This window comes from Fukomys damarensis, unplaced genomic scaffold (genome assembly GCF_012274545.1).
Source record: "Fukomys damarensis isolate Sample0158 unplaced genomic scaffold, DMR_v1.0_HiC HiC_scaffold_5, whole genome shotgun sequence".
NCBI classification, from domain to species: domain Eukaryota; kingdom Metazoa; phylum Chordata; class Mammalia; order Rodentia; family Bathyergidae; genus Fukomys; species Fukomys damarensis.
In genome coordinates this window covers 84,160,246-84,173,761 of record NW_022900917.1, presented here as the reverse complement: position 1 = coordinate 84,173,761, position 13,516 = coordinate 84,160,246, and the positions used below count along the sequence as shown (strand labels likewise).

The following is a 13,516-nucleotide window of genomic DNA, read 5'->3' as shown; positions in this document are numbered from 1 at the left end:
ATCTGTCAATTAAGTCTAGAAATTTTTTGGTGGAGTTTTTTGGATCTTCAATGTAGAGTATCACATCATCAGCAAATAATGATAGCTTAACTTCTTCCTTTCCTATCTTTATTGCTTTAATTTCTTTCTCTTGTCTAATTGCTGTGGCTAATGTTTCCAGAACTATATTGAAGAGAAGTGGCGATAGTGGGCATCCTTGTCTTGTTCCTGATTTTAACATGAAGGTTTTCAGTTTTTGGCCATTCAATATGATGTTGGCTGATGGTTTTTCATAAATAGCCTTTATTAAATTGAGGTATAGACCATCTATTCCAATTTTTTGCAGGGTTTTTATCATGAATGGGTGTTGAATTTTATCAAATGCTTTTTCTGCATCTATTGAGAGGATCATATGGTTTTTGTCCTTGACTTTGTTAATATAATGTATTACATTCACTGACTTTCGTATGTTGAACCACCCTTGCATCTCTGGAATAAATCCGACTTGGTCATGATGGATGATCTTCTTAATAATCCTCTGTATTCTGTTTGCTAGTATCTTATTAAGGATTTTTGCATCTATATTCATTAAGGAGATTGGTCTGTAGTTCTCCTTTTTGGTTGTATCTTTCTCTGGTTTGGGAATCAGAGTGATACTTGCTTCCAGGAATGAATTTGGAAGTATAGCTTCTCTTTCAATTTCATTGAAAAGTTTGAAGAGTAATGGTAGTAGTTCTTCTCTAAATGTCTTGTAAAATTCAGCAGTGAATCCATCAGGGCCTGGGCTTTTCTTTGTTGGTAAGTTTTTAATTACATTTTCAATTTCACTGATTGTGATTGGGGTGTTTAAAATGTTTTTATCTTCTTCGTTCAACTTTGGTAATTCATAAGTATCTAGAAATCTGTCCATTTCTTCTGTGTTTTCCATTTTATTAGAGTACAGGTTCTCAAAGTAGGTGTTCATGATCCTCTGGATTTCTTTCGGATCTGTTGTGACTTCGCCTTTTTCATTCCTAATTGCATGGATCTGAGCCTTTTCTTTCCTTTTTTTGATAAGATTAGCTAAGGGTTTGTCAATTTTATTTATTCTTTCAAAAAACCAGCTCTTTGTTTCATTTATTTTTTGTATCGTTTTCTTAATTTCAATTGCATTGATTTCTGCTCGGATCTTTATAATTTCCTCTCTTGTTCGAGCTTTGGGTTTTTCTTGCTCTTGTTTTTCTAGGAGTCTAAGTTTCATCGTTAAGTTGTTTATTTGAGCCCGCTCTGTTTTCCTAGTGTGGGCATTCAATGTTATGAATTTTCCACGTAGAACTGCTTTCATTGTGTCCCAAAGATTCCTGTATGTTGTATTGGCATTCTCATTTATTTGTAAAAACTGTCTAATTTCTTCTTTAATTTCCTCTGTAATCCATTGATTGTTTAGGAGAGTGTTGTTCAGTTTCCATGTGCTTGTGAAGTTTCTATAGTTTCTTGTGCTATTGATGTCTAGTTTGATTGCACTATGATCTGATAATAAACAGGGGATGACTTCAATTTTTTTGCATTTATTTAGACCTGTTTTGTGAGCCAGTATGTGGTCTATTTTGGAGAATGATCCATGTGCAGCCGAAAAGAATGTATATTCTGGTTTTTGGGGGTGGAATACTCTATAAACATCTATTAAGTCCATGTGTTCCAAAGCTTGGTTCAGTTCTATTATTTCATTGTTGATTTTCTGCCTAGTAGATCTGTCAATTTGTGATAGTGGGGTATTTAAATCCCCCACTACAATTGTATTAGTGCTTATTTGGTTTTTCATGTTACTTAATATTTGTTTTATATAGTTGGGGGCATTTATATTTGGTGCATATATGTTTATGATTGTCAGCTCTTCCTCTTGAATTGTTCCCTTTACAAGGATGTAGTGTCCTTCTTTGTCTCTCTTAATGAGTTTTGGTTTGAAATTTACTTTATCTGAGAATAAGATTGCTACCCCTGCTTTTTTCTGGACTCCTGACGCATGGAGAATTGTTTTCCATCCTTTCACTTTCAGTCTATGGACTTCCTTTTGCACTAGGTGTGTTTCTTGTATACAACATATTGTTGGATTTTGCTTCTTAATCCATTCTGCCAATCTGTTTCTCTTGATTGGTGAATTGAGGCCATTAACATTGATGGTTACAACTGATATATTTTGACTTATTCTTGTCATGTTTTTGTCCATTTGTTGACTCTTTTTACTTTTTCTCCCATCTCCTTTTAGTTTCTTGCCTTGCCTATTTGATTTGGTCTGTTGGGCCTCATGTTATTGTGAATTTCGTTGTCCTTTTCTAGGATATTGTTTAGAATTCCTTGCAGTGCTGGTTTGGTGTTCATGAAATTTCTCAGGTGCTCTTTGTCGTGGAAGTATTTTATTTCCCCATCTATTTTGAAAGAGAGTTTTGCAGGATACAAAAGTCTAGGTTGGAGATTCTTTTCTTTTAGGACTTGGAATACCTCACTCCAGGCTCTCCTTGACCTAAGGGTTTGTGTTGAAAAGTCTGCTGTGATTCTAATGGGCTTCCCTTTGCATGTGATTTGTTTCTTTTCTCTTACTGCTTGTAGTATTTTGTTTTTCTGTTGGATTTCTGGAATCTTGATTATTATATGTCTAGGTGTAGATTTTTTTTGATCGTGGCTAGTTGGGGTTCTATATGCCTCACTTATCTGTATGTCTAATTCTTCCCTTCTGTTTGGGAAGTTTTCTGTCATTAATTCTGTGAAGAGCTTTTTTATATCATTTGTGTTTTCTCCTGTTTTTTCATGAATTCCTATCAGTCTTATGTTATTTTTCTTTGTATCGTCTAGGAGTTGTTGGATTGATTTCTCATGATCCCTTACTGTTTTTAATAGACCTCTTTTTTCACGGTCACTGACTGCTATCCTATCTTCTATATCTGAAATTCTATCTTCGCAATCTTTTATTCTGTTTCGTACACTTTCAATAGAGTTTTTAATCTCCTGGATATCTGTTTGAATCTGTTTTATGGATTCCATTTCTTTCCTCTGTTGGGCATTCATTGTTTCCATGTCTTTCTTATGCTGAGTCTTCATGGCTTCTATCACAGTCTTGAGCTCATCTATTTTTTTCTCAGTTTCTGCTCTAGAGTCTCGAATCATGACTTCTATTTTGCTCATCATCTCTCTGGCTAGCTGGGAAATTATTTCTGATTTGAATTTTTCTAGAGCCTGATTGATCAATTTTGTTACCTCCTGTGCTATGGGTCCAGGGAGTCCTGTTGGTTCACTATCAGACTTTTCATCCTCATTTGTCCTACTATTTGCTATTGGTGAACTGGATATTTGTTTTTGTGTCTTGCTTAAGTGTTTTCTCATTTTTATTTTTATTGTTGGGTTGTCCTTCTTTAATTTCTGGGTATTACTTAAATCTTCCTAATATAGTTGCGTTTTAGCTTTTGAGTTTCTAATGACTCATAGACATTCTCGTTTTCATAATATCAGAGAAAACAACTCTTTAAATCAATCACCACTCTTTGTCCCAATTGATACATTCAGCAGCCCAATAGGATCAGGCACAGCTTGCCAACTGACCACTTATGGTAGTCATTAATGTATCACCTTTAACTCATGTGAATTAAATTAATTTTAAGAAGCAGCCCATAGTATGTTTGCAGTGAATATGCTTTTCAATATAGCATCTTTACCATTTAGGATGGGGGTTAGACTTAGAATGAGAGGATTAGATAAGTGAAAGATTTAGAGCAGGGTTGAAGTGAATCCAGAAGTTGTAGAATTACCTTACTATCTTTACAAAGCTATTAAGTTCAGGGGGGATAGAGAGAGTGCAGGAATAAGGACAAGAATATATCCCCTTAAAAATAACAGGCGCTTGCCTTCCCTTGAAGGTACAGAGCCATGAGTGAGGTAAAATGACTGGAGAAAAGAACATAAAGAGAAACCCCTCCTAAAAACAAAAAATAATAAAAGAAGAAGTCTGAGTTAGGGCAGGAGCCGGAATAAAAAGGGAGATGAGGGACAATATGGTGGAGCAAGAGACTGAGTTGGAGAGAGAGGACAGAAAAAATAAAGAAATTTTAGGGTGGAATGAGGAAAAGAAAAAAGAGAGAGAGAGAAAAAAAAAAGAATTTGAAGGGCCTGTTTCAGACTGTCTCTGTTCTCATATTATACCACATGTACAGCCATATGCAGAACCGAATCTCCTGCTCTCAGCTAGCCAATGGCAGTTCCCCACGACTGAGACTGAACACAGTCTACAAGGCCTAACTTGAGTTTCCCTACCCTCAGGGTTGAACTCCACTCAGTTCTATTACAGGTTTCCCCTGCCCTTTCTTTATAGATGTTCAAAGTTGGGAGCTCAGAAAACTACCCTTCATGAGAACCTATGCCTCTGCAGAGTTGGTCTAAGGACTGGCCCAATCAGGAGGTTTGAGAACGGTGGGGGGGAGGTCGTGGGGGTGTTTCAAGGGCGCCCACGCGGCTACCTTCCTTACTGGGTCTGTTGTCGCACAGTCCGGGAGGTCGCGCACCTGCCGGGTGATCTCAGGCAGGCAGGCAGCTGAAGAGACCCCCTCCGGGGTCTTTGGGTCCTTGCTGGGTCTGTGTCGCGCAGTCTGGGAGGTCACGTACCCTCCGGGGTCCTCATTTCTTAAATATTCCTCTGTTTCCCAATAATGCCACAGGCTAGGTCCAGGCATTTGAAGGACATTTAGAATCTAAACCATAACATAACTGACTGCTAGCCCCGTGGCAGCACAAACTTTATTGTCTGAAATTACTGTGTCTGTGGTAATTTGCTATGGGAGCTGTGGGGAGCTGAGGCAGACAACATGGATCCTGTGGCTGGGGTCCAGCCTCTCTCAGGCCTCTGCTGCCCAGCTGGATGAAGAATGTTAGACTCCATGCAACCTTGTTACTGCAGCTGGTGCCCTGCACTGGCTGTCATTCAGGGCCTAGGCTGCCTCCATCCACTGGCACCTCTGCCTCACCTGGCCTGGACTATGGGAATTCAGTGGCCTTAGTCAGCATCCGGTTCCTCACCTCTGCTGCAGCAGCTCAGACCTCCTGGCGCCTCAGCCTGGGATGCCCTGGTTGGCAGGAAGTGCTGGGCCTGGATCCCGAAGCTGCAGCTGCTCCGTGTGTGACCTTGAGCAGCTGCAGTCTCTCTTTTGTCAGTGACCCCAACTGTGCCCATGTTGGACAGCACAGCAACACCCTCTGGGTGCTGGGACAGCAAGCCCTGTGGGGCTAAGACTGTATTTGGGATGGTTCCTGGTAGGGTGGCACTGGGGTTCTCTGAGTGTGGCTGCTTGCTCTATTCCTTTAGGAGAGGAGGTCAGGTCAGAGCCTAGTGAGGAGTCAGTTGTGTCTTTGCTTCCCCTGAGAGTGGGGTGGAGACACAGGGAGAAGAGACTGTCATAGAAGCAGGAGCCCAAGGCCCGGGCAGGCTTTGGAGCCAGTGACTTCAGACAGCTCTGAGCCCCAGCTCCCTCCTCACAAGGCTCAGAAGGATCAGAAGTTGAGGGTCATGGGAGACTGTCCCTTTGGATCTGCACATGGCTTTAAGACAGCCCTGCCGAGGAACAATTTCTCGAACACAGAAAACAGTGTGCAGAGTTTCCAGTCAGACATGGCTAGTGAGGTTTCTTGGGTCCTAAGGAGCTTGGGCTAGCACAGGTGGGCATTCTTGCAAACATTCACTCAGAGTAGGGTCATGATAGATGCGACAGCAACGGCCCAGAGCACTGAGCACTCACAGGGCTGGAAGCCCCTCTGTGAAATCTGTATGAGGCTGGCATGAGGGTTGAGCTGGAGGAAATGGGGTTCCTGGAGGGGAGGTTATGAAGCTGCTGAGGGGTGGGCCTATGATTTCAGCCCAGGCAGTCTGACCTCCGAGCTGTGTATCAGTGGGGGCTGTGTGTGAGTCAGTGTATGCATGTGTGAAAATACAGGCAACAGAAAGCAGAATAATTGGCTTCAACATGATAGAAGTTTATCTCCCTCCAAGGTAAGCAGATCCTGAGGTAGGCAGTGCAGAGCCAGTATTTGCCTTCTGGTCATTGGTGGTTAGGGTCCTTCCTCCATGTTGCCTTGTCATGCTCAGTGTGTTGCCTCATGGGAGGCAGGGAGGCCAGCAGGGAGGAGTAATAAGATACCACCTTCACCCAATGACTTTGTTCCCTAACCCCCCATCCTCCAGGCACTGAGGCTTTATTGATAAGGAAATGGAGAGAGTGGACAAATGGAGGCCACACATTGCATGGCGGAATGGACTTGGCAGACAGGAAAGGACTTTGAAAGGTCCAAAGCCAACAAAGTTGAGCCAGTGGGAATCTAGGAGTCCTTTAGGCCTCTGTCCACACTGCTCAAATAGGGAAACTGAGGCCCAGTCAGTGGCTGAGCTGTGGCCCAGGCTGAGCTTGTCTTCCTCTCATCCCAGTGCTGTGTTCTGTCACCTGCTGCTGGTGAAGCAGAGCTTGGTACAGTCAAGGAGGCAGAATGCCCAGCAGCCAGTGGACCAGCCCAGTAGAAGAGATGCAGGCAGGGCAGGAGCTACAGGCCCTTTGTGCCCCTCGCCTGTATGGAGCTGCCTGTCACATGCCCATACTCCCCCGACACCCACCAGGCTGGGGGAAGGGTAGAGTTCAAAGGGCAGAATGAGGCTATGGGATTACCTTCCTCCTCCCCTTTCTGCCCTTGTTCCTCATTAGCTCCTGCTCTCCCCTTGCTCCACCTGCCCCTGCAGCTTGTCCCCAAACTGGGCACAGTGGTTTATCCTGTGATCCCAGCTACTCAGGCTGAGGCAGGATGATTACATGTTTGAGCCCAGGCTGGGAAACTTAGGGAGACTGTTGAAAGAAAACAACAGTACCCCCAAAGCCTTGTTCCTCCAGACCAGGGATGAGAGTGCTGCCACTTGACCTAAATGACAGCTGAGTTTGGAGGAATTTCACACTGGGAAGTTAAGGCTGAAGGTGGGATTCCCAGGCATACAGTGTCATCTCTGCCTGAGGCTGAGCTGGTGGACACTCCTGGAGGTCAGAGGTTCTAGGGACGCAGGTCAAAGGAGGCCCAGAGTTGGCTGGATCATGAAAGACACTTCAAATTTATTCTCTGAAGCTGGTGATGGGGTAAGGGGAAGCACTGGACAGAGTGCTGGCCTGGTCAGGTGTGAGGTGTCTTCAGGCCCCCACTGCCAAAAGGCTAGTGAGGAGGCTGAGTAGGAGGGCTGTGCTCACATTTTGGGGGCACTTTGGGAGGGCATTTGACCCATTGGCCTGGGGATGACCATCCCTCTCACCCTGGGGATGGCCAGCCCTGCTCTCCTGGGGACCTCCTGCTTTGCCATTCAGTGGGTGCTGCCAGGGTGGGACATTGCACATGGAAGATTGGCAGCAGGTTTCAGTCATCTGGGTCCCCTCCACGGTCTTGATGATGGGTTGGCAGGAGTCTGTGCACCACATGGAATAGGTGGTCAGGAGACCAGAATCTGGGGGGAGATGGAGACAGGTGTTGAGACAGGTTGGGTCACAGAGGGGAGCTGCTAGGCACATGTGTACCGGGCTACATCCACTCACCTGTGTTGCCATGGGTAACAAGCATGATGCAGGAAGCCTGACTGCCGGAGCAGCTCTGCATCTGGTCGCAGCTCTCCCCATAGTGTAGCAAGGGGCAGGCATAGCACCGCAGTGCTGTGGGGTGAGGCCAGGCTGGGGTCAGGTCAAGGACAACCCTCAGTGCCTTCCTTTCCAGGTCCCCATTTGCCTGCCTTGTTAGATGTCCTCAAACCCTACCCTGTAGGACCCTATGCTGGGTGTTTCTGGAGGAAGTAGAAAGAACAGGGCCACAGAGGGAACTTTCTGCTCATTTCTTGTCACTTGCTCGGTGGCCCTGTCTAAGCCCCCTCCTGTGGGCAGTGAAGACCCAGAAAGGAGTCTGACCAAGCGTTGCAGATGAGGACCCAAGGTAATACCATGCAGGTTGGGAGCAGGCTGGGGCCAAGTTTGGCCAAGGGAGAGCCCGCAGGGTGAGGGAATGGGGAGGGGGTGTGGGGCAGGCCATATGGTCTGGGTGCTAGTAGATCTGCTTCATCTACTGAAGCAGAGCAGAAAGCCCAGCAGCGTGGGGATGGGTGGGTGGGTACCTCTATCTCTGCTGCCGGCAATCATGTTGGTTTCCTCCTCTTCTTCCTCCTCCTCATCATAGCCATAGCTCTCCGGCTCCCTGTCATCATCCTCCTCCTCCTGCACCTGCCGACTGCCTGGCCATGCAGGGACATGTGTAAACTTCAGCTACCCAAATACAGAGGGCATTTGTTCAGTGCTGAGTGCCAAGCCTTCTACTCCTTTGTCCACCTTTGTCTCTAAGGCCTGCCCATTTCACAGATGGAGAAACCGAGGCCAGGAGAGGGCAGGGTTCCCGAATGCCTTGCAGTGTTGGAAAGGCTAAGTCTGAGATTGGGGGCCACAGTGATGTTAGGGACCCAGGACAGCCTCGCCCACCACCCTGGGCCTGGGGACTCCAGCCTCATTCTCTCCTTCCCAGAACCCATCCCTTGTCCCAGGCTTGGGGTCTCTGGAGGTTCTTGTGGGCCAGGGCTGTACCACCAGAGGGTCATTGGCACCCCGCACCTGGCTGCCCATACAGTAGCAGGGCCAGGACCACAGCTCCCAGTGCCTTCATCCTGCAGGACGGTGCTGTCCACTCACACGGTCCTCACTTGGTGCCCTGGATCTGCGTCAGTGGGATGAAAGGTATTGCTGGGGGCTTCCCGTGGCCCCCACCGACTCCATTCTCAAACAATGGGTCTCACATTGGTTCCCAGCTGCAGGCACTAGGCCAGGGACACTTTCCCTCCAGGGGCAAGAGGGGAAGGAGAAGTCATTGTGTCTGGCTTAGGGCATCCTGTCCACCTGTGCTGTCCCTACTGCATGATGGAGTCTTTGTAAGGTGAGCACTAGCCTCAGGAGCCACCTGGCCCTATCCTGACTTCCTGGCTCTTGGGCTTTCCTGCCTCAATCCACAGTCCCGGCATACCTGGGCAAAATGTGAAACAAGAGTTTCTGACTTCTACGGGTCAGAAGCTTGGGCCTATGCTGATTCAGTACCCAATGGCCCTGACTGTCCCCTCCCCTGGGAACCCTGGCTGTGTAGCCGCAGGGGCTCAGATCCCAGACCCCATTTGCCCTTCAGGGGCCAGGCGTCCTCCCCTTCAGAGGATCTCACTTTCATTTCATCCCCTGCCCAGGTATGCTGGGACAGGAGCAGTTTGTTGAGAAGGAGATGGCTTGGGAGAGATGTGGCTTAGCAGGCACTAATGGGAGGGTGGATTAATGGATACTTACTAATAGAGAAGGGTCCACAGGAGCACGGAAAGAAGCGCAAAAGTGAGTAGGGGTCCAACAGCGCTATTCAGAAGGTCCACAAGGGTGCATGCTCAGTAACAGCGTTGCTCTGAAAACTCCTGAGGTGTGGTACTCAGCAGAAGCACTTCGGGGGAGGTCCCAGGGTGACAAGCCAGGCAAGTGCTCAGGAGCAAATACCACTGAGAGCTGCTGTCTCTATACTGCTCTATTCCGCGCCCCCTTAGCTCAGGGAGGGGCTTACATATTAAACTCTAATGCAGAGACATCCTTGGCTGGCTTTGTTCTATTGTGTGACCAGCATTTTAGGGAACTGGCAGGAAGGCAGCTAGAACAGATAATGCTAGCTTGCCCAGTTCCCAGTGTCCCTCAGATAATACTTATCAGGACAGTCCAATACCTGTGCATTTAGAGTGTCCTCTTGACTTAGCAAAAGTCTTGGGGAAGGAAAAAGGGATGTTTTCAGGAATATGGTGCTAAATGGTTGTCTTCTACGCCTGTGGAAGAATGTCCATCAGCACATAGCCAATGTCCCCACCGCTATACCTACTCTCCCCACTGCCCTCCTGTCAGCATGCATGCTGGGCCCAGGGCTCTGCTGCCCTTGGCTCCCTGCAGTGTTTGCCTCTGCCCTTCCCTCTGCCTAGAATGTTATTCCTGAAAAGCCCACATAGCTGTCCCCAGCCTCATTCAGTCTCTGCTTACATGTCACTGCCCCAGAAGGGCCTCCCCCTCCATCCATCTCACACCCTGTCCTCCCTGGGCATTTGCCTCTGGTGTGATCCCAGCCCTGCAGTGGTACCCTTGTTCTGGGGAGCTTCCCCAGGTTGCCCTGTGCTCTGGGTAGGGGCTGGCTGGGAAGGAGAGAAGGTGAACCTTCTGGGAACTGTGGCAGCTTCCCTTCTTCAGCCTCCTGCTAGGAAAGGCCTCCTTCTGCCCCACCACTGTCTCCCAATATAATACAGTGAGCGGACAGCTACTTGGGGACCAGTGCAGAGGCTGGATTGGAGGTTAGGTTGATGTCAAGCTTGAGGGAGTTCCCATGCTTCATGGTTTGGGTCAGCCCGTTAACTTGCCTCAGCCTCGGTTTCCTTCACTGTCATAGGTTGGGCTGGAATTCTCTGGGGCCACCCAAAGCAGAGCTCTGAGCCCCAGCTCTTCCTTCCCTGACTCTGAGACTAACCCCTTGTCTGGCCTCACAACTTATCTAATATCAGGACTCACAGAGGACAGTGCCTGGCTGGGATGATATTTCTCTGTCTCAGCCATTGTGCATTGTCCTTCAGTTCCTCTTGGACAGTCCTTCTTGCTATCCTGCCGCCTCCTCCTCCTGGAAGTCCTAGAAGCCGAGGTCCCTTTCCAGGCCAGAGTCACTTCCAGCGGCTGCTCCCATCTGGCCCCTCCCTCTCCAGGCCTATAGGGCTCTTTGATGTGGTGCAGAAGACCCTGGGTCTCCAAGTTTCTGACAGGGAGCAGAGTACCTCCACTTGCTGCCCCACAGCTCAGGCCTGGCTTAGCTGCCTCCCTTTGAGCCCAGTTCCTCCTTTGCCTAAGTGTCAGTCAGGCTTAGGCCAGAGCTTGTGGGAATCAGGAGGGATATTTAATGGGCTAAAATTAGACTTGATGTTATTCATCCTCAACATCTCTAGGGGAGCAGTGGTGTGATCATTCTGGGGGCACACTGTCCTGCCCAGTTTCTTCTACCCCACCCACGAAAACTGCTGAGTCTGGCCCAGTGCACATAGAAGCTGGTACACAGCCAGGACAGGTTAGGTGGTCCCTGGGTGGGGACAAACCCCTGCCCCAATACCTTGATGGTAACACCTGTTTCCCTTAGCACTGCCCCTAGCCCAATATCTGAATGACCTATACCTCTCCTTCCCCAAGCACTGCACCCTCTTGAGGGGCCTCAGGGAGTCCAGGCCTCCCTCCATCCCACTGGGAGTGAGGTCAAGTCCTCAGGGTAGGGACTCATCCCCTGAGGCCCCAGGGCCAGACTTGAGGGCTGGGGGCCCCAGGGTGGATCCCAGAGGCCTCTTTAGAGCTTCCATCCTGCAGAACCTCTGACCTTGGGGTTTGACCTCCCTCGCAGTCCTCCCTCCCAGTCCTCCCTGGGCCATGTCTGTAATCATTGGCTCCCTGTCCACAGACTCTGCCTGCCTCAGGGCCCACCTTGCCTGCTCTGCCCAGCTTGGTGGGATGGCTCCGATGGGTGGCCTCGTGGACACTGTGGTCTCTTCCTGGGTCATGTGACTCTCTCTGGCAGCAGGATCCTTGGCTTAGAGCTTGGTGCTGGCTGTGGACACAGGACACACCTGGTCATCTATGCTGCTCCTGCTGTGAGGCTGGTGGGGCCACCTTGGGCAGGGTTAGTGTTGTCACTGTGCTGGGGGAGGCTGCAGGCCCTGCTGTCCTATGGGGGTGCTTTGTGGCCCTCGTTGGACTCCGAGGCCCTATTCTGTATCCCCAAGTCCCATGTTGGTCTCAGGACACCAAGTGAACCAGATCCAGAACTGTGTGCTGCTGTGCCCAAGGACTTGGGGGTGAGAGTGTCAGAAGGGCATCCCGGAGCTGGGATGGTGTAGAGAGAGGGTGAGGCATAGAGACAAGACCAACCCCGGGGAGGATTTCAGAGAATCACTTCCATTTTTATTGTGTCACTACAGCTTATATAGTGCAGATCTAATTTACATAAGGGAGGAGATGGGCAGATAGGGTGTGGGTGGCTTACAGAGATTGGCTGAGGCTGGAGAGTCATCAGTCATTGGGGAATGAGGTGTGCAGTGAGTGTGGCCAGGAAGGCTCTCTACACATGGGTTCTGGGCAGCTTGCATGCCCCTTTTAGTGCCCTAGAGCTCACTATTGAACTTTGGTGTGGTGCACCTTACTTAGCCAGGCTTCTGGAGCACCCACAGGATGGGACGTGGAAGTGGCATCCTGGCATGGGACTGATGTCTGTACTAAAAGTGGGCTTTTGGGGAAGATGCAGGCTCCCATCTGGCAGAGGGAAGGGCTCCCTTTTGGAGAAGAGCCTGACCCTCCTCTCCTGGGTGGCAGGGAAAACCCTCACTCAGGGTGGTCTCTCATGGGGCCAGGCAGGTATTAGCTCCTTTATTCCTTGGTATCCAGAACTCAAGGAGGCAGCATGGGAGTGGGCCAGGACTTCACTCCTTCCCTTCAGAAACTCTCAAGGGAGATTTCATAATCTCTGAAGCCCCTTTGTTAATGCTTTGTATATGGGCACCTCCTTATTGTGTCCACTTTCCTTACCTCCCTGCTTCCTTCCTGTTTCCTACCCCAGGGACACTCCATGTCTGTTTCCTATAGTCCTTAGATGACCTTGGCTCCATTAGCATCAATTTGGAGAGTCTCAGAGCCCCACCCCCAACAGACGTGAGTGACGTGTGGGTCCAGCACCAGCTCAGCAGAGCCTTGGGGCTCAAGGCTGTATTTGGTGCTGGTGCCCTCTTGGGAAACACACAGGCAAGGGACACTATGTGCATGCCTTTCATCTTATCTCATTAGACATTTACCTCCCTCACCTGATACAGGAAGAAAGACTCTAACAATAATTCTGCCAAGGACCCTGCAGTGGTGGGGGAGGACAGAAAAGCTCTGCTTGGCTAGAATCAAGGAAGTATGGAGTGTGGGAAGCCAGCCATAGCCCACTGGCTTTTTGAAAGACAACATTTGTTCCTTTTTAAGGACTGCACATGTTAAACTTGTTTTGCCCTGCACGGGAGAAACACGGACAGCCAAAGATCTGTAGGAGTCAGGTGTTGTTAACTCCATTTTGTTATGTTAAAGATCTGATGTTATCTATAGGAGCAGGTATTGAGGTTACTATGGTAATCCTAGCCCATAATAGTTCGGTCTTTTCCTTTAAAAGGCTGATGCCTGCCTGCAATAAACGTCGCCTTGATCAGATTCTTGTCTTGGCGTCCTTCCTTTCTCTCTGCCCCATCTCCACCCCGCTGCTCTTTCAGGTTTGAGGCACTGCGGCGCAGTGCTCTGCGTCGCCGGTTCGCGACAATGGAGTAGATAAGCCAGGGCCTGTTTCCTGTGTGTGGAGGAAGGAGGCGCTGTACCTCTGCTTCTTCACCCTTACGCTGGGTCTCAGGTCTGCAGCACAGCCTCTTCTGCCCGACACCCTCTTCCACCTGCCGCCCATACTT

The 13,516-nt window shown here is 48.8% G+C and overlaps 1 protein-coding gene and 1 long non-coding RNA gene across 3 annotated transcripts in view; one reads left to right on the top strand and one right to left on the bottom strand.

Annotated features, from left to right (window-relative positions):
• LOC104872880 overlaps nucleotides 1-8,637 on the top strand; it is a 14,159-nt gene extending 5,522 nt beyond the window's left edge. The window contains exons 3-4 of the long non-coding RNA XR_783293.3: nucleotides 7,732-7,944; nucleotides 8,185-8,637. This is a non-coding gene — a long non-coding RNA (uncharacterized LOC104872880). The remainder of the gene's footprint in view (nucleotides 1-7,731; nucleotides 7,945-8,184) is intronic.
• On the bottom strand, nucleotides 7,074-8,685 carry Gpihbp1 (glycosylphosphatidylinositol anchored high density lipoprotein binding protein 1). Of its 2 annotated transcripts, XM_019209794.2 has the most exons (4): nucleotides 8,610-8,685; nucleotides 8,123-8,239; nucleotides 7,557-7,670; nucleotides 7,074-7,468 (listed from the first exon to the last, which is right to left on the bottom strand). In XM_019209794.2, the coding sequence occupies exons 1-4, from the start codon at nucleotides 8,659-8,661 to the stop codon at nucleotides 7,161-7,163; spliced, it is 591 nt and encodes a 196-aa protein (XP_019065339.1). In that variant the 5' UTR covers nucleotides 8,662-8,685; the 3' UTR covers nucleotides 7,074-7,160. The 2 variants fall into 2 exon arrangements, with proteins under 2 accessions (XP_019065339.1, XP_033616792.1); XM_033760901.1 differs by lacking the exon at nucleotides 8,123-8,239 and having other exon boundaries at nucleotides 8,610-8,670.
• Between the last annotated feature and the right edge of the window lie 4,831 nt (nucleotides 8,686-13,516).